The 21,393-nt window shown below is 41.4% G+C and overlaps 2 protein-coding genes across 6 annotated transcripts in view; both read left to right on the forward strand.

Moving 5' to 3' along the window:
- The window catches only part of BCO1 (beta-carotene oxygenase 1), a 68,598-nt gene extending 52,719 nt beyond the window's left edge, over nucleotides 1–15,879 (forward strand). For all 4 annotated transcript variants that reach the window (XM_074881284.1, XM_074881283.1, XM_074881286.1 and 1 more), the window contains exons 3-12: nucleotides 713–841; nucleotides 2,345–2,474; nucleotides 4,267–4,414; nucleotides 5,288–5,435; nucleotides 5,533–5,753; nucleotides 6,610–6,867; nucleotides 8,040–8,142; nucleotides 8,946–9,040; nucleotides 11,170–11,281; nucleotides 11,946–15,879. In XM_074881284.1, the coding sequence (XP_074737385.1) occupies nucleotides 713–841; nucleotides 2,345–2,474; nucleotides 4,267–4,414; nucleotides 5,288–5,435; nucleotides 5,533–5,753; nucleotides 6,610–6,867; nucleotides 8,040–8,142; nucleotides 8,946–9,040; nucleotides 11,170–11,281; nucleotides 11,946–12,118 (1,517 nt within the window). In that variant the 3' untranslated portion in view covers nucleotides 12,119–15,879. The remainder of the gene's footprint in view (nucleotides 1–712; nucleotides 842–2,344; nucleotides 2,475–4,266; nucleotides 4,415–5,287; nucleotides 5,436–5,532; nucleotides 5,754–6,609; nucleotides 6,868–8,039; nucleotides 8,143–8,945; nucleotides 9,041–11,169; nucleotides 11,282–11,945) is intronic.
- Nucleotides 15,880–19,546: 3,667 nt separating this feature from the next.
- Nucleotides 19,547–21,393, forward strand: part of GAN (gigaxonin) — a 44,302-nt gene continuing 42,455 nt past the window's right edge. For both annotated transcript variants that reach the window (XR_012630631.1, XM_074882193.1), the window contains exon 1: nucleotides 19,547–19,781. Coding sequence is in view for 1 of the 2 variants with exons in the window: in XM_074882193.1 (XP_074738294.1) it covers nucleotides 19,615–19,781 (167 nt within the window). In the remaining variant the exon portion in view is untranslated. The remainder of the gene's footprint in view (nucleotides 19,782–21,393) is intronic.

Consider the following 21,393-nt stretch of genomic DNA (forward strand, 5'->3'; position numbering starts at 1 on the left):
TAATATCTGATATGCTTTTGTTCAGCTCTTTAACCCTAATGACTTTCTTTAATTGTTGTTATTCTGTGTGTCAAATGCTAGGTAATGTATTTCTTTCGGGGATTTGGTGAGGAACATTTCTTACCGAAACCTCAACAGTACTTACATATTTTCAGTATAATATTCCTACCTTTTATTTGTGTTCAAAACATCAACATTATGACTACTGTCACAAAAGCACTCCCAAAATGACACTACATTGTGCTGTGTAATTTAATTAATGAAACTTTTACTGGAATTCATTTAGCCTGAAGTTTAAATTGATGTACTGAAGGCCAATGCAAGTCATATGACCTATAAAATATGTTTGTTTCTGATAAGCTCTAGCTTTTCCTGGCGTGAGTACAAGCATTTAAATGTATCAGTTTAAGATTTGAGTGTAGGAAAGAAATGTCCAGCTTTATTTACTTCCTGATATTTAATAAATCACTTTCCAGCAATCTCATCTTCTTATAGTAATCTCATATAGCAATATTGATGTAAATAATACTAGTGCCCCATTTTTGAGCAGATCATATTTTAGTTAAAACCCCAACATAATTATAGGCTATTACAAATCTTGACGCACCCATAATCTGTCTGCCTATACAAAGCCTATGCCCTTAGGAAAATTGTCCTGTAACATTCCCCTCACCTAAATGAATGGATACTGAAATCTCCTTTTTGTTTATAGGTCAGTTGCCCCCTTGGTTGCAAGGGATACTTCTCCGAAATGGCCCAGGAATGCACACAATAGGGGACACTAAGTATAACCACTGGTTTGATGGCTTGGCTCTGCTGCATAGCTTTACATTTAAAAATGGTAAGTTGTTGCAAATCAGATTAAAAAAAGCTCAACAACCCAAATCTTGGTGCCTTATGTTGCTAATTCTGTTTTGAGTTTGATTCGTGTTAGAATGTTGCAGGTTTCAGTCTGCAGAGTGGCATGTGTGGTGAGGTGGTAACCGCTTTGGGGAAAGTCTCTCCAAACATAACACTCACACCTCGCTCGCCACAGCAGCAGCAAGTGTCCCTGCAGGGCTGTTATCAGGGATAGATTGTGTTGTCTTTTTTTCTGGAGTGCCAGAGTTCAATATTGTCTGCACTGCAGGACGGTCTGCGACCAGTTCTGAGCAGGTCACTGCAGGGCGGCCTTTGCCTTCCACCCAGAGCAAGAAAGCCTCTATTCTTTTGATCTGGATCAACCAAAAATACTGTAATATCCAGAGGTTTTTCTGTTGTGGATGAACAACCTAGTTTCAGGGAAGACTAGCATTCCCCATTTGGGATTTGGTTGTAGCTATAACACCTGTCAGAACAGAAACTAGGCCACTGTGTCACTTCAAATATCAAGCTTATGTACACTTGACACCCCTACAAGCAGTCCTCCTACTTGTCATCCTTATGGAGGGAAAACAGGCAGATCCTCTATCCAAATCAATTTCATTTTTTGTTTTCAGTTAAAGTGTTTTTTATCCATTCAGCTGTTTACAGTGTGAGGCAGGATGTTTTACACCTAGATTCTTGCTGCAAAATGTATATATCTGTAAAAGAACTGGGTTTTACTCCTGTCACCCGCCATTCCTAGTGTTTACTTTTTACACAGAATCGTCTAGGTTGGAAAAGACCTTGAAGATCATCCAGTCCAACCATTGACCTAACACTGACAGTTCCCAACTACAGCATATCCCTAAGCGCTAAGTCAACTTTACTCTGTGTTTAAGTTTTTAGTTTCTGTTTCTGTGATTAGAGGCATTTAATGCCACTGCAGGATGTCCAGCTCTATGTCCTTAACAAAATAACCTATAAAGAAATGACCAGTGTTTATTGAATGGCCAGTATATTTTGCTTACCTAAAGCAAACTGAGCTCAGTTAGTTCAAGTATAGTGGTCCACTAAATTGTTTAGGATCGGCATTGATTCCTTCAAGCAATTTGTTATTCTCTCATAACTAAATTTTGCCAATATAGGAGATTTATCACCACCCACACACTGATGTGTAATTAATCATTTTTACACAGATTGTTTTGGTTTACAGGAATAGTTTATCCAAATCCCTCCTTTCCTCTCCCCAGTCCCCCAGTATTGTCCAACTGTGTCAAGGAAATTGTTTCTAATCTCAGCAGCCACAGGAACAGTCCTGGGTTCCTCAGAGAGCTGAAAAAGCCTTCCAAAACAGGGATTTAGGAACATTGTTGGTTTCATTGCTAACTTTTCTTAGCTAGAAGACATCTGCTTGAGAAACTCTTTCTCTGACTTTACTTATACTAATTTTTTTCAAGAACTCAGTATGAAATGTGATTGAAACCTGTTTGGCCTTTGTCAGGTGAAGTTTACTACAGAAGTAAGTATCTCCGAAGCGACACATACAACTGCAATATAGAAGCAAACAGAATTGTGGTGTCTGAGTTTGGAACAATGGCTTATCCGGATCCATGCAAAAACATATTTGCCAAGTAAGCAATGCTTTTCCCAACAAGATTCTTCTGTCTACTTCTCTCTACAGCACAGATGTCTTTCTGTTTACCCTTGACACATATTTACAAATACAAAATTTGTTTTGTAAATTTACAATTGCTAAATATTGGAAAGGCCAAGAGATATAACCAGCACTGTACTCTCTATGGGTTATTCTAAGGCAAATATTTAAAATTAATTTTATCAGCAATATTGGCAGTTTTATTCACTATTGTGAGTAGATTTTGTTGTAATTTTGAAAAAACAAGTATTTTCTTTTTCAAGTGTTTTGCAGAACTTTAAAAAAATGATACTCTGTAAGGGGAGAAGCAGCAAGAAAGGAAAAGATTAAGAGATGGGGAAGGTATTTATGCAAAGTTTATTCAACAACAAGAAGAAAAGCATCAAAGATTGAAAAAGAGTCAGAAAAACTTCTGGATTAAAGACCATTTTTACAAAAAAAAAAAGTGACGAAAAATTCCAGTTGTTCCTTGAATCAGGTGCAGTGCTTTGAAGGACTATACTCATAGGCCTGAACTAATCTTATATTCAAAATCTGAACCACTTGGGATCACTGCAATAGCTGCTTTCATACCATTAACAAGGATGATAGGCTGTATGTGAGAGGCAAGGTGTAAGCCATCATGTTATCACCTGTGTTGTAAAACTGGTGATGGAAATTCCCTAACAAATGCAAGTAGTTCACCCATCTCTTCTTCCTGGCTGAACTACCTCTAATGACCTTGAATTTGCTATTTGGTAGAAGCATATTCATGGATAGCTATTATAAACTAGTTGATAAGTTGTCAGTTGTTACCCTGAGATAAGATGCTTTTCTTCCCTCTTCCAGCAGTAATAGGGTAATGCTGGTATTTTAAGTTCAAAAGGGATATAAGCAACTTTGTCTTGGCTTCAAGAGAATATGATAAAATCCTAAACTAATAAGGAAAACTGTCAAGCCCATATGTGAAGTTGGATCTTCTTTGAAATCATAATTGTGATACGGGATAACACCGGGAACAAAAATATTCCATCAGGGAGTAAATGAGTCCATCTATTTTATGAAGGCAGATGCTGAAAAACCTACCAGCTTTTAGGTAGGAAGTGTTAGGCCAAATTTTCCCAAGGTATGCCCAGAAGAGCATGTGATTAGCCCATCCTGATAAACCAGTGCATATTTTACAGCTGACAGCAGGACTGGACCTGGATGCCCATTTGCGTATGCAAAAACTGTTGCATGTGTTGCATGGGGATGAGTCTCTTGAACCACATAACAAGTGATAGGACAAGAGGTAATGGCCTCAAGCTGCGCCAGGGCAGGGTTAGACTGGCTCTTAGGAAGTATTTCTTTACAGAAGGGGTTGTTGGGTGTTAGAATGGGCTGCCCAGGGCAGGGGGGGAGTCCCCATCCCTGGAGGGGTTGAAGAGTCAGGTTGACCCAGCGCTGAGGGATATGGTGGAGTTGAGAACGGTCAGTGTGAGGTTAATGGCTGGACTGGATGATCTTCAAGGTCCTTTCCAACCTAGATGATTCTGGGATTCTGTGTGTCCTTAACCCTTGCTCAGGCCAAGGGTGTTGAAGAAGTCCATCTCCTCTGCTTTTCCACCCTTTCCAGGGGGGTGGTGCAGAAACTGCCAGAAGAGAGCAAAGCAGGGGAGAGACAGACCCAGCTCCCTGACCCTGCTGCTGTGCACAGCCCACACTGCTCGGGTGATTTCTGCTTTGCACGGGGTAAAACACTACAGCTGCTGCAGCTCTAGTGAACTGATAGGAAATCTCCCTCTGTGCAGGGCGTTCTCGTATTTGTCTCACACCATTCCTGAGTTCACAGACAACTGCCTGATCAACATTATGAAAACTGGGGATGATTTTTATGCTACCAGTGAGACTAACTTCATCAGGAAAATTAATCCGCAGACTCTGGAGACATTAGAGAAGGTATAAACAACTGTCTGTCATTCTGATTCCTCATCTGCTAATGAATAAAGTTTCAGGCTGACTCATACGGATCCTTTAATGTATGCAGGACACAAAACAGGAAAAATGTTTTTCTTCTTCTACTATTCCCTTACTTTTGAAATCATGATAAAGTGAAATAGTGAAGATAACATCTTTTAAGAACTCATGAGTTCAAAATTAAATCCCAGGTAGCTTGGGAAAAGCTGGGCTTTGAGCAATTTCACTTGTACATAATCTAGCAAAGTTGCAGGAATGCCATATATCATGCTTTATGACATAATTATTTTGGGTCATTTCCATTATTATGCATCTGTAGTTATCAAGTAATTTATATAATTAACAATTCAGTGGATCAGTTATATGAGTAATTTTCAAGTACCTTATGCAAAATAGTACTTAATTATTAAAATGAAATCTTGACATATTGAAATACACAATGAGGTTTTTCTAGTATGCAGTATAGTTTGAGTACAATTTCCAAACTTTAAATCAAATAGAAATCTTTTTGCTCCAGAATATTGCTGGACTCAAACCCCTGTTAAATAAACTGCTTTCAGTATGAAATGGGCATTTGCAGAGTAACTTCTTTAGCCAGTCCTCCCGTGTTACATGGCTGTGAGGGAGAGGTGAATGTAGTTCAGATTCTGTAACTTGTTTTAGCCTTCAATTAGGAAATCATTTGAGTACCTACATAAATAATTTGGCTTAATTGTTTAAACTTCAAGGCCTTTGAAAACAGGGTACCAATAAAAGGCTGCCAGTGCTAAAAAGCTGGTGGATTTGTGGTGTTAACTGAGATCAGTTTTAATTCTCTTACACATCTTTAAAATCTCATATTGTATCATTTTCCAGGTTGACTACAGCAAATATGTAGCTGTAAATGTGGCAACTTCTCACCCACACTATGACAGTGCTGGAAATATTCTCAACATGGGCACTTCAATAGTTGATAAAGGGAAGACAAAATACATTCTATTTAAGATTCCTCCTTCTGTGGCAGGTAAGATATGTACTTCATACATGGGAGAAATCCAAGCATGAGATTGGATTGGAATTTATGATAAATATAACTTTATTTTTTTATCATGTATGTTCAGAAAAAGAAAAGAAGAAATCTTGTCTTAAACATCTGGAAGTGGTATGCTCCATCCCTTCTCGTTCTCTGCTCCACCCAAGCTACTACCATAGTTTTGGAATCACAGAAAATTACATTGTCTTCGTAGAGCAGCCATTCAAACTGGATATTGTCAAAATGGCAACTGCTTACATCCGAGGTGTGAACTGGGCTTCCTGCCTTGCCTATCATAAGGAAGATAAGGTATTTTTCCTAATGCTGAACAATGGAGTTAGCCAGGCCAGTGACCTCTTCCACACTGTTCTGTTTTTATCTGGTTCATTAATTTCAGTAATCCCTCACCTTTCTTCAAGCCTTGACTTCCATGTTGCACATTTTTTTTAGAAGTTGTATTTTTTTGAATACCATATCCCATCTCCAGAAATTTCACCAGTAAATATCTGATGCTGAAGTGCTTGAGAAAGAGGATAGTTTGGTGGTGTTAGAAATACTCTGTGCTTGAAGAGAAATTCAAAACCATACTAGCATCCCAGATACATACAGTTGCTCCTGGTCCAGACAAAACACTGTATATTGTGGATGAGATCTGCTCTAGATCCATTGCATCAGATAGGAGAGCCAGATTGGTGGAAAAGTCTGCATCCAACAAAAGGAGAGGCTTTCGCTGAGGAAAGCAACTGAGGAAAAAAACCTGTTTTCTGAGAACCTTATTTCCACAGGCTCTGTGGGGCATGCTGGGATAGAGGGCACCAGCACAAAGCACCACAGAAACTCTGGACTAAGGCAGATTTATTTAATTTAAAAATAGAGCAGGGGATTTTCCAGGTTTTACCAGAAAACCTCAATCCTCAGCCTAGTCCAAATAGTAATTTGCAACAGTAAAATGAGTTTAAAGCACTTCCACATTCATTTTACTCCTGCATTTTCTGTTGTTCAGGTTGGAACCTCTTGTCTCCTAGCAGCAAATCCTGAGTTTTTAATATGCTTCAGTAGAAACAGACAATACGTTAGAATGTTGATGGCTATCATTAGAAAACAGTTTCCTAAATAACTATTTGCTAATCATCAACAGTTTTAAATAATGTTTCCTATCTTTCAGACTTGGTTTCACTTTGTAGACAAGAAGACTAAAAAAGAAGTATCCACCAAGTTTTATACTGATGCTATGGTGTTTTTTCACCATGTAAATGCTTATGAAGAGGATGGCCACATTATTTTTGATATTATTGCCTATACAGACAATAGCTTATATGATCTGTTCTATTTAAAAAACCTGAGTAAGAACTTTGAAGAGAAGAGCAAACTTACCTCCATACCAACCTGTAAACGGTTTGTTGTTCCTCTGCAGTATGACAAGGTAAAAAGAAAATTGCTTTTTAATCTGTTCTTTGATCAGTAATTTAAAATACATGAGTGTGAATAATAGGTGAATTATTAGTTGCCAGCCCTTATGTGCAAATTTCTGATTCTTTAAAAATAACATGTTCACCCAGTGTGCGGGAGTTCTGGTTTGTGTATGTATTGTGAGAAATGGCAATGAGCAGCTGGACGTAGTTACTTGGATCTAGGTTCTGATACCATTCTTCAGGGAGAACAGGGCTATTGAGCACACGTAATTTCCTTCCCAGTGAGATTATTTGTAAAATGCCATCAAATGTGAGCAGATGTATCAACTTGGTTGTTGACTGGAAGGGCATGCATGAGGTTTTGAACAATCTATTTCTTCCCTTTACTGGAAGCCTGTATATAATACATAAATACTCCCAACTGTTGCAATGGTTTTATTAAAATCAGAATATTTCATTTAAGTGTGAGATTTACCAGGAAGATGAAAGAATTTATCTTTCAGTTTAATTTAAAACATCATTTTACATCATTGTTTGCAGGGAAGATTTTATACTGCCCAGCAACTTGGGCAAGTTTCTGTCTGATACATTTGGAATGGATAATACTTTTTCTTTCTACATCCTAGAACCTTGCTGCTTTGGTCATGCCTCAAAAACAGTTATGCAGCAATGACAAAGGATGTGTTGGATCACACCAGCTATCCAAACTACTCTGCAAGCTTAAGAATTCAGCAATAGCATATTAAAAACAAGGGTGCATTACACCTATTTTTGCACTTGATTTACAGCAGGTGCAAAAAAACCCCTAAACTTGGTGACTTTTAGTGGGAATTCGATACCTAATTCCTTGAAACCCATCTTCATTAATTAAATTCACAAACTATGTAATCCATTTGTTGTGTTTCTGGGATATAGCCATGTCTATCTAAACTTTTTTAAAGGCTCGGTGTGATTCAAAATTATTACTCTATGATCTATTAAAATCCTCTGAGTATAACAAGATTTCTAATGAAAAGGTCAGAATCTAATGTTATAAGATAAACGCCATAAGAAGGAAATTCTTGAAGCTGTATTCTTTGTTTAATCCCAGAATCGTCTGTATTAATATCAAACCTGATGAAAGCTCTAAATGAGAAGCATATTCTTAGAGACACATTACTTTTTCAGCATATGTCTCTTTCAGGAAGCTGAAGTAGGTTCTAATTTAGTCACAGTTCCCTCTACTGCAACTGCTGTAAAAGAGAAAGATGGCAGCATCTATTGTCAACCTGAAATACTATGTGAAGGTGAGACATATCCATTCTACAAATCTCAAATATGTTCTCTAACACACACAGGTACATTCTAATAATACCTAATAGCTGTTCATATATGTAAGATCTTTATAAAGCGAAGAGAAACAAAACTTTTAATTAATATGTTTAGTGTAGATATTGACAATATCTTTCTCTTTACTACCCTGCTCTTGGTCTATCCAGTAATATATGACCCTGAACATCTCAGATACATATTTATCAAGAGTGAAATCCTTTAAATGTCTGCAGTTACATCAGTTTTATAATAATATTACAGCTATTAATATGGCTTGCAAATCTACAAGAGTAACTTTAGTTGAATAGGTCTGTTATAAATAGTTACTACTGTATTTTATAAAGGTTGCCTTTGAAAGTAGATTTTTAAACTTCTTTCATGGGATAATAACAGGAATATGTAAAGAGTATATATTTATCTACAGTGAAACTAATTTCATAGAATGATAACCTCCAATTATATCTGATGTTCGCATCTCATGTATTTATGAAGAAAGAAAAAAACCCAAAAGAACCCTCATAAGTTCCAGTATAATGAAATCCTAAGAATGAAGAATTGTAATTTTTGAACTAACAAACAACCCTGGCTTAAATATTTTGTGTTAATATCCATCTTCAGCTTTTTAGAAATTCAGACACACAAAATCTATGCCACACCTGTTTTAAATACTGTCAAGGTTTTTCAAAGTGCAAAACTTCCTGAAGGCTGGCATATGTAAATGTACATTTGAGTTATTTTTCTTCACTTGTTCCTAAGTCTGGAACTTTATTTTATCCAGGGATAGAACTGCCTCGCATCAACTATGACTATAATGGCAAAAAATACAAGTACATCTTTGCAACGGAAGTCCAGTGGAGTCCAGTTCCTGTACAGGTATAATTAACATTTACAAAGTCAGGAACTTTGTATTTACAGAACACATATCAAATTTAAGCAGTTATAAGTAGACCATGCTTTACTAGTTTGACCCAAAATATTGCCTAATCTGCATTCATACATACAAATTCAAAGTGTGTGGTTCTGAGGCCAGAAAATTAACTCTTTTTTTCAACCTCAAGTTAAAGCTTCTAAACGATGACACATAGTTGGGTACTATGTTCATAAACTTCAGCACTTGAAAGCAAGGAGATGAGAAGTTGGACATATGTGTAGCTTACTTGTATGATTAAAACAGTCTCACTGGGCCAAACTATGGAAACAGTATGTCTTAATTTTACTAGTTGAAAATCCAGAACATTATTATCAGCTGTTAAAAACATGTAGTTCCATAGGCAGCAGAACAAATGCTTTCTTACAGGTGTGACTTGAGATTGAATTCTCGAGTATTCAATAGTGTATGTGTTTCTGCCAAAACTTTTCCCATTGGTGGGTCATTCACATGCTAAGAAACATGAAATGCCTGAATTCCTGTAAGGGTGAGTGTGTGCTGTACCATTTCCCTCATAAATATTAATAAACTCAGGCTTCTTTATCCACCTTTGTATTTCCACAAAGTCTCTTGAACACAATAGTTACTGAGACCCTCACTTTTCTGTGAAAGTGGGCTGAACTTCTGTAATGTGCCAAAAGCTACCAAGGAGAGAGTAAGTAGGAAATAGAAGTACTAGACAGACATACCTCTGTAATATTTTTTCCCTTTAAGAAACCTAACTAAAAAAAATAAGTTATTGCAACAGTATCTAATCAATTAACAATATTAAAACAGTATCTAATATTTCAGAAAGCTTTATGTTTTGCTAGCTAGTTTGGTATTAGAGGGTAGCAAATGTTTCGTTTGTGTATAAATGATGCCAACTTTTCAGGAGACAGCCTAGAGTACACATAGATCAAGATGAAAGGTATTAATAGTTGAAGATAAGAGTATTGTACAGACAAACTCTTTATAATTCTTGTTCTGTGACTATAAGGCAGCGCAAATTGAGTTCACTGTTGGTTCTTGTATATAATTACCACAACTGATTACAAAATATAGCTGGATTTCTGCATGATGTAAGAAAATTTATTGCAGCACATCTGACAGTAGCTCAAACAAATCTGCAAGTTTGTGATTTTCAGTGTAGATAATCCCTGCTTGACTTAAATATAATAAAAAATGCTGTTAGAAGACTTTTTTTTTTCCACATCAGTTGCTCTTTAATGAGTGCAGGCACAACAACAACCATGTATAAACCTTAGGTAAAGTCTGTCAGCGAAATTGCTGTCATCTTGGTTACAAGGGAGAATTCTTCCAAATTCTTCCTCCAGTAATTTGAATAGTTTAATTTTTGTGTAAACATATCTTTTGACTAAAGGTCAAAAAGAAAAAGAATATAACTGCATCTGTATGGGTAGAGAAAAGGTCTTAATAGAACTGAACTGAAAATGCCATGCATCCCCACTGGCGATTGGTTTGGTCAGGCATTTGACCCATTAAGGAGATGAAAATCTGTACTCTGTTCCTTCAGTAAATACCAGTATCTGTGCGGAATTCTTGCCCTGTTGGTTTAATCTTTACACATCACTATTAATAGCCTTTGTTCTGGCATATATACCCTACTTAACAATAGAAGGCCTTGAGAAATATTGAGGTCACAATAAAAGGAAAATAATTCACAGGATTAGAAAATGGAAGGTTTAAATCCTGTTTCCTGCTTTACTACAGAATCGCAGTGATTTGGCCCAAGTCACTTAAATGTTCCTCTGTATAGTGAGTGCATTATTTATAATGAAGGTTCTCTCATGATCTGTTAGGATTTGTAAAATACTTAAAGCCCATAAATGAAAGGTGTAACTGTAATCTAATGACATGAAATTGAAAGAACATTGTGTGATTATGCAGCCACTAAATGTGACTCCAATATTTAAAATTTTCCAGGTGTTTCCTTCTTGTGATGACACATGCCTTGTTGCTCCTTGACTCTTAGCGTTAGTTCTCCATGTCAGCAGCCTGTTCGTGTTGCACCTTTGGAATAAACCACTGTCTGGGTCACTGACATTTTTCTTTTCTGGCCGTAATAATTTAGATTGTGAAATTTAACATCCAGACAAAGGAAATGCTCCACTGGAGAGAGGACCACAGCTGGCCATCTGAGCCCATTTTCGTTCCCAGCCCTGATGCAAGAGAAGAGGATGATGGTAAAATAATGACAACATTCTGAAAGCTGGGGTTACATGACTTTTGCATTAAATCTTACAAGTTTCATTGTTCTTAGTCAAGAAAGCTGGGTTGATGCTTCCGCTGTGAGATTAAAATTAGCACCAGCCATTTTATACCTGCAGACAAAAACCCAAAGCAACGGTAGACCAAAATCAGCTTGTGTAATGTCCCAAGGTAGCCATAAACAATAAAACCAATGCTTAGGACTTTCCAGAGAGCCGCTCAAGCTGCATTTACCAATAGTTTGGAGCAGCTGAAGCTGTGGGAAGTCAGTGTTGTTACAGATGAGAACATGAAGTGGCACTGCAAGTATCCCTGTAATCTTGATCCAGTTCTGCTCTCAGGTGACTCCTTGCAAAGGCAGATGGCAAATAGCTGAAAGGATGATTCCAAAACTGCCAGGCACATAGTTCAGTGTTGGTTTGCTTTTTTCCTTCCCAATGAACTGCAGGCAGATCAGAAAGAACCACAGAAGAGAAGCATTCATTAGTTCTTTAGCGCTCTTAGTAGACTTCTTGATCTAGTAAGCACTTTCAGTTTGTGTCCTAAAATTCTTAGGAAGTAAGAATTGTTTCCTGACAGTTTTATCTTTTCTGCTTGGTGTAGCTAGTATGCTTCTAATTCTTCGTTTGTATGTCACAGGTGTTGTTCTAACCTGTGTTGTGACATCTGATCCAAAGAAGGCACCCTTCCTACTTGTCTTGGATGCTAAAACATTCAAAGAATTGGGCCGAGCCACAGTAGATGTAGAAATGCATCTGGACCTGCATGGAATGTTTGTACCAGAGAAAGACTTGAAGACTGAAACTGAGTAAAATGCTATTTATCCCATTACACAGACTGAGACAACCTTCTACTGAGTGTAGGATAATATCATTCAGGAACAACTTTATCTTATGACAAGAAATGACTAAATGTTATCTCATCAATAACTATATAAAATCTCTTATAAGAGATAGCAATAACTTCCATTATAAATAATTATATGTGGAACTGGTACACAACTATTCCAAAACAAGAATGATCAGTAATAAGTGCTAATGTATACAACTCATGGGGCAGGGAATAGGAGACAAAGGTAACAAGAATCATAGACTCATAGAATGGTTTGGGTTGGAAGGGACCTTAAAGATCATCTAGTTCCAACCCCCTGTCATGGGCAGGGACACCTTCCACTAGACCAGGTTGCTCAAAGCCCCGTCCAACCTGGCTTTGAACATTTCCAGGGAGGGGGCAGCCACAGCTTCTCTGGGCAACCTGTGCCAGTGTCTCACCACCCTCACAGTGAAGGATTTCTTGCTTATGTCTAATCTAAATCTTCTGTCTTTCAGATTAAAACCATCACCCCTTGTCCTATCACTGTACTCCCTGATAAAGGAGTGTATCTTTCCTGTAGCCCCCTTCAAGTACTGGGAGGTTGCTCTAAGGTGTCCCCAGAGCCTTCTCTTCTCCAGGCTGAACACCCCCAACTCTCTCAGCCTGTCTTCACAGGGGAGGTGCTCCAGCCCCCTGATCATCTTCATGGCCTCCTCTGGCCCCGCTCGAGCAGGTCTGTGTCCTTCTTCTGTTGGTGCCCCCAGAGCTGGACACAGCACTGCAGGGGCGGTCTCACAAGAGCAGAGTAGAGGGGGAGAGTCACCTCCCTTGACCTGCTGGCCACACTTCTCTTGATGCAGCCCAGGACATGGTTGGCTTTCTGGGCTGTGAGCGCACGTTGCTGGCTCAGAGTCAGTTTTCCATCCACTAATACCCCCAAGTCCTTCTCCGCAGGGCTGCTCTCAATCCACTCCTCACCCAGCCTGTATTTGTGCTTGGGGTTGCCCCGACCCATGTGCAGGACCTTGCACTTGGCCTTGTTGAACTTCATTAGGTTCACATGGGCCCACCTCTCCAGCCTGTCCAGGTCCCTCTGGATGGCACATCCAGCGTGTCGGCCCCACCACACAGCTCAGTGTCGCTGACAAACTTGCTGAGGGTGCCTTGATCCCACTGTCCATGTTGCCAACAAAGATGTTAAACAGCGCCGGTCCCAACATGACCCCTGAGGATGCCACTTGTCACCACTCTCCACTCAGACATCGAGCTGCTGACCACAACTCTCTGAGTGTGACCATCCAGCCAACTCCTTATCCATGGAGTGGTCCACCCATCAAATCCATGTCTCTCCAATTTAGAGACAAAGATGTTGTGTGGGACAGTGTCAGATGCTTTGCACATGTCCAGGTAGATGACGTCAGTTGCTTTTCTCTTATCCACCAACATTGTAACCTCATTGTAGAAGGCCACCAAATTCATCAGGCACGATTTGCCCTTAGTGAAGCCATGTTGGCAGTCACCAATCTGCTCCTTATTTTCCCTGTGCCCTAGCACAGTTTCCAGGAGGATACACTCCATGATCTTGTCTGGCACACAGGTGAAACTGACTGTTCTGTAGTTCCCCAGGTCTTCTTTTTTTCCCTTTTTAAAAATGGATGTTATGTTTCCCCTTTTCCAGTCAGTGGGAACTTCACCAGACTGCCATGACTTTTCAAATATGATGGATTGTGTCTCAGCCACCTCATCTGTCAGTTCCCTCAGGACCCGTGGATGCATCTCATCAGGTCCCAAGGACTTGTGCACCTTCAGGTTCCTTAGATGATCTCAAACCTGATCTTCTCCTACAATGGGCAGTTCTTCATTCCCCCAGTCCCTGCCTTTGCCTTCTGAGTCTTGGGTGGTGTGTCTGGCTGGAGCCCTTGCTGGTGAAGACTGAGGCCAAAAAAGTCATTGAGTACCTCACCCTTCTCCATGTCCCAGGTAACCAGGTCTCCTGTTTCCTTCTGGAGAGGGCCCACATTTTCCCTAGTCTTCCTTTTATCATCAATGTACCTATAGAAGCTTTTCTTGTTGCCCTTGATGTCCCTGGCCAGGTTTAATTCTATCAGGGCTTTGGCCTTCCTAACCTGATCCCTGGCTGCTCAGACAGTTTCTCTGTATTCCTCCCAGGTTACCTGTCCTTGCTTCTGCCCTCTGTACACTTCCTTTTTATGTTGAGCTTGTCCAGAAGCTCCTTGTTCATCCATTCAGCCTCCTGGAGTTCTTACCTGACTTCCTCTTTGTCAGGACGCATCGCTCCTGAGCTTGGAGGAGGTGATCCTTGAATATCAACCAGCTTTCTTGGGCCCTTCTTCCCTCCAGGGCTTTATCCCATGCTGCTCTGCCAAGCAGATCCCTGAAAAGGCCAAAGTCTGCTCTCTGAAGCCCAGGGTAGTGAGCTCATTGTGTGCCCTCCTCACCACCTAAGGATCTTGAACTCCACCATTTCATGGTCACTGCAGCCAAGGCTGCCCCTGAGCTTCACACTCCCCACCAGCCCCTCCCTGTTGGTGAGACCTCTCCTCGGTGGCTCCTCTAGAACTTGGAGAAGGAAGTTATCATCAACGCATTCCAGGAACCTCCTGGATTGCTTATGTGCTACAGTGTTGCAGCATAACCACTCCATGCTGCAAGTGGCTTCAACCACTTCAGGGTGGTTGAAGCCCCCCATCTGGACCAGGGCTGTGAAGGTGAGGCTGCTCCCATCTGTCTGTAGAGGGCCTCATCTGCTCAGTCTTCCTGGTCGGGTGGCCTGTAGCAGACCCCACTATAACATCCCCTGTCCCTGCCTTCCCTTTAATCCTGACCCATAAACTCTCAGTCAGCTCCTCATCCATCCCCGGGCAGAGCTCCCTGCACTCCAGCTGGTCACTGACACAGAGAGTGACACCCTCTATGTTTTATTTGAGTAGAATGTAGCTTTCTGAGCAAATGAAGTACTGTGTTTACAGGGTGATGCATGGCATGAGTCACATATGTCTGCAGGTCATGTAACTTCCATGGACTGTTTCAAGACTGCAGATCACGATGAAAGTTGTCTCCTGCCAGAAAACCTCGTATTAAACGATCTGCTGTGATACTAATAAGTCACGGTAATGTATTCTCTTGATGCTTGATTTCTTAAACTCCACCAGAACCAAAGTATTACATTGAGGTGCTACAACTTTTTAATTTAGAACTTTAAAAAACTGCTTTGCTAATAATTTCATGGTGTATTTTTTTCCCTTTTATGTTGACAAAAAGAAGTAACTTTAAATAGAATATATGGTTTTATGTAGCATTCAATTATACTTTAGTGCTGTTCAATCTTAGGTGTTTTGTATTTAAATCAGTTTTCCTTGAGGATAATATGTGACATGGCATTTCATGTAATCAGATTATTACATTGTGTAAAAAATAAACATATAATATTGCTACTACTCTCTGTTAATAACAGTATATTTGAATGAGAGCAGTATATTTCTAGCAGAACTCAGATAAACATGTTCAACAAACTGTTTAGGTAAAAGAGTGCAAGACTTAATTTAGACCTCATCTGGACTACACTGTAGTTGAAACTACAAACTATTGTTGCTACAGCTAAGCATGTGCTTTATTGTCTGCTTAGGAGCATCCATGTTCTGACATGGGTTTATCATTGCCTGTAACAGACGCTTCCCAACAAAAGTACACAACTCTCATTCATCGTCACAATTAAAAAGCATGTTTCAATGTAGAAGTACACCGTGACTCGTTTTTGTTATCGGAATGGCATTTCCTAACCCCCTGAGTGTATTTCTGTTTTCTGATTTGGGGCATTGATTTTTCTTTAAATGAGAGCTTTTTTTCTTTGAATTGTATTTTCCTATTGTAGCTGTTTTTACTGTTGGAGATGTCTTTACTGATGGAGAAAACTAGGTGCACATCCATCCATTTTAGGAGTTCATCTGCTCCACACGTATCACAACACTACTGAGGTATCTCTCACTCTTTTATATACGCACTCCCACAGTGTCTCTGCTGCTCACTGTGTTTTACAGGTAGAAAACAGAATGAAATCATTGTCATTTACTATTTCCCCATCACACGAGAATCTGGGCTTTGGTGACTTGTTCATGATTACACAAGGTGTTTACGGCAGAGCAGGAATCGGACCAACATCATCCACAGTTCTTGTTTGCTCTGTAACAACTATACCTCCCTTTCTCTGCTTAAGCCTTTAAAGTTTGTAAGTATAAAGAATATGCAAGCTATTTTTAATGTAAAAAAAAGTCACTGTGGTTAGATCTAGAGTTAAAATAATGCAGTTTTGGGCATTTAAATGTTTATATATTCCATAAAATGGAAATAAACACTTCAGTAAGGTGTGTTGCAGAAATAGTCATCTCTAGTGTTTTCAAGGCATATTACCACTACTGTTTAAGAGAACTTTATCTTCCAAAGTAGTAACTGAATTCCATTTTTGTAAGTAATATGGAACCAGTACTGGAATGGAAGACTGACTTCTGATGTTGGCAAAGGACACCAGCTGTGGAGTTGTTTCTTTTAATCTGAAAAAGTTTGGATTTAACAAGTCTCCACAAATATTTCTGGAATTATGAGGTAGTAATGAATCAAAAGTCTAACCTTTATTATAGATCTCCTTTTAAGAGTTTGTCTCCAGACTTTTTTCTGTAGAATTCATAGGGTTATGTTTTAAGATGATCATGAGTTTGGATACAGAGTTACTTGACTTCTGAGGAGCTAACTCTTACCGACAGAGATGACATGATGGGGGAATATTCATCATAAAAACGGATCAGATTTAGTTATCTGCAGTCCAAGAAAGCAAATGTGTTATTTACGTTCATGTATACTGCAGAAAATAAATTTAAAAATCATACCCAAAACAAATTCTTATAAACAAAGTGTGCCATATGACCTTGGTCAGTATTACACAGGATTTGATTAGCATCAGGTTTGTAGTCAACCTGCAGAGAAAAACAGTGATGTAAATCTGAATTTGCCAATCCCAGTATCCTCCTGTGGCAGAGACAATATGGATAAAACCATATGGCTAATCACAAATTTGTTCAAGAATGTTTTTACCAGCTGCAATAGTAATCTGATGAAACATTTACCCTGAATATGGTAACACACTGTATCATTTCTAGGCTGGCAATAACAAGGGGGAATGCATATATGCTTTGCCAAGTGGCTGCAAGGCTTGTGGGTTTCTTTTGTTGTGGTAACATGGCACATGGTGATGAGTGTGTCATTTGGTTTGCTCTCTGACATCCTTCGCTATGAATGAAATCTTGAGGGACAAAAAGGTTAGATTCTTCTTTTGCACCAATTTAAGTCATAAATTAGCCCAGTAAAACTAGTGGAGTTATTGTAATGGCATAAAAAATAATCTAGATTTAGTGACTCCAAATAAAAAATAGTAGGGATAGACAGCTCCATTACAGGAAAAAAACCATAGTTGAGCAAGAGAATCAGGCCATGGGTATGCATACATAGAATCACTTCCAAGATGTTACAAATGGCCCTCTAGTTGGTAGAGTGGTTTTTTTTTTTTTTTCTTTTTTTATCAACAGATTTCATGAAATGAAACAAATAACAAAGCATAATAATTAATTTGTTCTCTGGAAGTGCACATTACCTGTTACACCTTGTCCCATTGCCCCACATACACAGCAGGAGGAAGCAGAAACACTGTTTACTAGGACGAGTTAAAAACCAGAAATACAACTATGTTTTCCTACATAACAATCTATGCAGGAGGCACAGAAACAAACCAGTGTTTTTAAATAACCAGGCCACTCAATGACAGCTTTCGCAATAATTTAAACCACTGTTCCCTTGGGTATGCAATTACCAAAGTATTAATAACAAGCAAAACACATCTTTCACCCGCAGTCCAGATGCAGAGTGCTCTCTGCTTTCATTACCCTCAAAGGGAGCCAGGGATGTGTCCTCTTGATCTATTGTGCTCTTCCTCATTCTACACTTGACATCCTGGATAATTATACCCAAGCCAGAAGAAGTGACCTTCTAATATTTTTAAATGGGTATGTTATAACAATAAGTGATGCAAGGTTGCTGGTGTTTCATGCAGATGAGGATGTTTTTAGGCCTTCCATCACACCAGGACGGGAAACTCATCCTCTGCTTCTTCTAAAACTTGTTCAAAGCTGCACCACAACCCTAGAGCATGGTACTCTCTGCGACCCCTCTCCAGCCCGAAAGCACTTAAGCAAGGGTTGAACTGTAAACACTGGCTGAAAGGGGCTATTCACACTCTCCACAACCAAGCACTTGGTGCGGTGTTTTGACTGCTGGGGTCTGCATGTGCAGATGTCCCAGCATCTGGAGAACAAAACACCATTGTGTCTAGCTTGGGAGGGACAATGTTGCCTTTGTAAAGTCATTCATTTCTCTCTCCTATGGGGACATTTCCAGACACCTTTGTTCTTTTTTTTTCTAGGGGTAAAACGATTTGGAGAGCTATCAGACTGGACTAGGATAAATTTGAAAAATTTTAAGTTGTCCACACTTCAAAGGTATGCATTTTATAGATCATGCTTGACATCACCGATTTAAAGAAATGCAAATAATAAAAGAATCACAGTTTACTAGATCAGGCCCTCAGAAAATTTATTCTCCCCACAGAGAAACAGAAAGCGTGATGTCCTTTTGGGTGTTTCCCAGCCTAAGAAATCCCAAGTCCGCTTTTGACTGTCGGAGCAGGGGCCATGGCGAGCTATTGTGTTTGCCCCCTCCTGGCAGCACCGACCGAACTGCCGGTAAAGTAGATCACAGTTTGTGAGACACTTTCACTCGGTGCAAACAGAGTTTCGCTACTCACATACTGGATGCTGTTAAAGCAGCAGCAGATGGAATCAATTTATCTCTTAATGTGCAATTAAGCGCGTTAAATATACGGCCTAAAACCTTGTGAACAGTCCTGAACAAAATCTTTTTGCCTGAGAAGGGCGTATTTCCAGCGGCACTACCGAAATGAGTCTTGCTGTATTTAATTCTCATTCTCTAACTTTTTCTCATGCTAACGTCTATCGTCTTACCTCCAGCTCTTGTAAGGGAAAAAATATAGGTAAGAGGCAGAGTTTAGCCATATTTTAAAGCCAAGAGGGGAGGGGGGAAAAAAAAAAAAAAGTAATTTCGCAGGCGATGGTGGGTTCAGGCTCCCCGACCTGCTCTGCCCCGCCGCCCCCCCGGGCCGGGCCGGGCGAAACAGGGCCCCGCGGTGCCCGGGGCCCGCAGTACCGCGGCCGCCCCCACCCCCGGGCCGGGCCGGGCGAGCCAGGGCCCCGCGGAGCCCGGGGCCGTCCCGCTCCCGCCCCTCAGGCGTGGGCCGGCGGCGGGGCGGGGCGGCGCAGGGAGATGATGTCAGCGGCGGGCTGGCAGCCATGGTGTGAGGGCAGGCACTGAGGCGGCCGGCCCGGCGCGGCTCGGCTCGGCGGGGCCCGGCAGCATGTCGGGGCCCAGCGCCGTGTCGGACCCCCAGCACCCGGCGCGGCTGCTGCGGGCCCTCAGCTCCTTCCGCGAGGAGAGCCGCTTCTGCGACGCGCACCTGGTGCTGGAGGGGGAGGAGATCCCGGTGCAGAAGAACATCCTGGCAGCCGCCAGCCCCTACATCAGGTACGGCCGGGGCGGCGGCGCGGCCCGCAGCGGGCCGGGGCCGGGCCCGCGGCCTCCCCAGCTCCCTCCCCGGGCGGCGGCTCGGCGGGAGGCCGCGCTCCCCGGGCGGGGGTGTGTGTGTGTGCCCGTTAACGGTTACGTAAGGAGCGGGCTTGGCTGCTTTTAAGGACGAAAGAGTCAGGGGAGGCCGGCGGAGGGGGCGTGCGGCCGTGGCCCGAGCAGGCGCTGCCCTCCCCGGGGTTTGCCCCAGCGCCCCGGGGAAAGCAGCGGCCCGGCCGGGCCATTCCCTCCGTCCCCGCGGCCAGTGCCGCCGTGCGCTCCCCCGCCGGCCCGAGCCCCCGTCCTCTGCATTACACCGGGTGTGAAAGGGCCGTTTAACCCCCTGGGGAGGGGGGGCACAACCCGCCCCCAACGACTGAAGTGCCACCAAGTGCCTGGCGTGAGCGAGCGACCCAGAAAAAAATAAACTTTGCTCGGTGGGAGGGGAGGGGCCCGGCCGCGGGGCAGCCGCCGGTGCGCTGTGCCTGCTGCGGCCGTCGCCTGCACCGAGTCAGCACTTCAGGATCAGCTTTTTTACCTCCGTAACGTCTTTTAGCGAGACAGGGCTCCAGGTGGTGCTTATGGATCCTGAAGTACATCAGGTTTTCAATGAAAAAAAACCCCACGGGTTTGTGTCCTCATCTCTAGTTCCCGTGCGCCACCTGAGAACGTACCTGGGGAAGGGCCGGGGGGTCACGGCCCAGCGGGTCACGGCAGCGGGGTCAGCGCTCGGGGCTGGGTGAGCACAGTCACGGCTGCCGAGGGGCCCGGCAAGGAGCTTGTCCCGGACTCTGTGTGCAGAGAAACAAACCCATGTCGTGAGGGGTCCTGCCGCAGCTGGCGACAGCAGTTTGAGCCTCTCCATCGCGCTGGATGTGATGAGTCCAGTGACATCGAGTCAAAGGGATAAACCCGCCATAAGATTTTTAAAGGACATAGCTGCGTGTCAGAGAGGATAATTCCAAGTGGTTAATCCCAAAGGGTCTTTATTTTTAAGTCTTATCGTTTGCAGCTAATAAAGACATTAATTTTATCTTAGCCTGTAAAGTAGGCGCAGACCTTTCAGTATCACTTAAACGCAGGATTATCATAAGTCTGTAGCAGACTTCTTGTAACGGTTGGGCATTCCTCCCAGTTGTAGCTTCCTGTGAAGTTATCATAAAATCTGCATATTTGAGCTAGGTGAGGATGGGGAGTCTGTGTGTTACTCTCCAAAAAAGTGCAACCTGCTTCAGTGTTGTATTATCATCTGCTTTTAGGCAATATGGTATTTTGGGTGACCATTATAGTATAATGTTCTCGAGTACAAAAATAAACAGAAAATAGAGTTTAACTTTTAAATGGGTGTTGATCATTGACAGACCTAAAGAAACAGTTCTCTGCCCTGGTTGAGCTAGCAGAACTGAGATATAAAATGAAATAAATTTCACAAAGAAGATCAGCAAGAATTGGCAAAAAAGACACCACGGAGCCTATGTACTACTAATAATTTTTTTTCACTGCTTGTCTTGAGGAGCAGTTTCGGAAGACTGTGGTGAAAGACAAATCAAAGACATGAAATTGAAATGAGCCA

Source organism: Strix uralensis, chromosome 12, assembly GCF_047716275.1.
Source record: "Strix uralensis isolate ZFMK-TIS-50842 chromosome 12, bStrUra1, whole genome shotgun sequence".
In the NCBI taxonomy this organism is placed as follows: Eukaryota; Metazoa; Chordata; class Aves; order Strigiformes; family Strigidae; genus Strix; species Strix uralensis.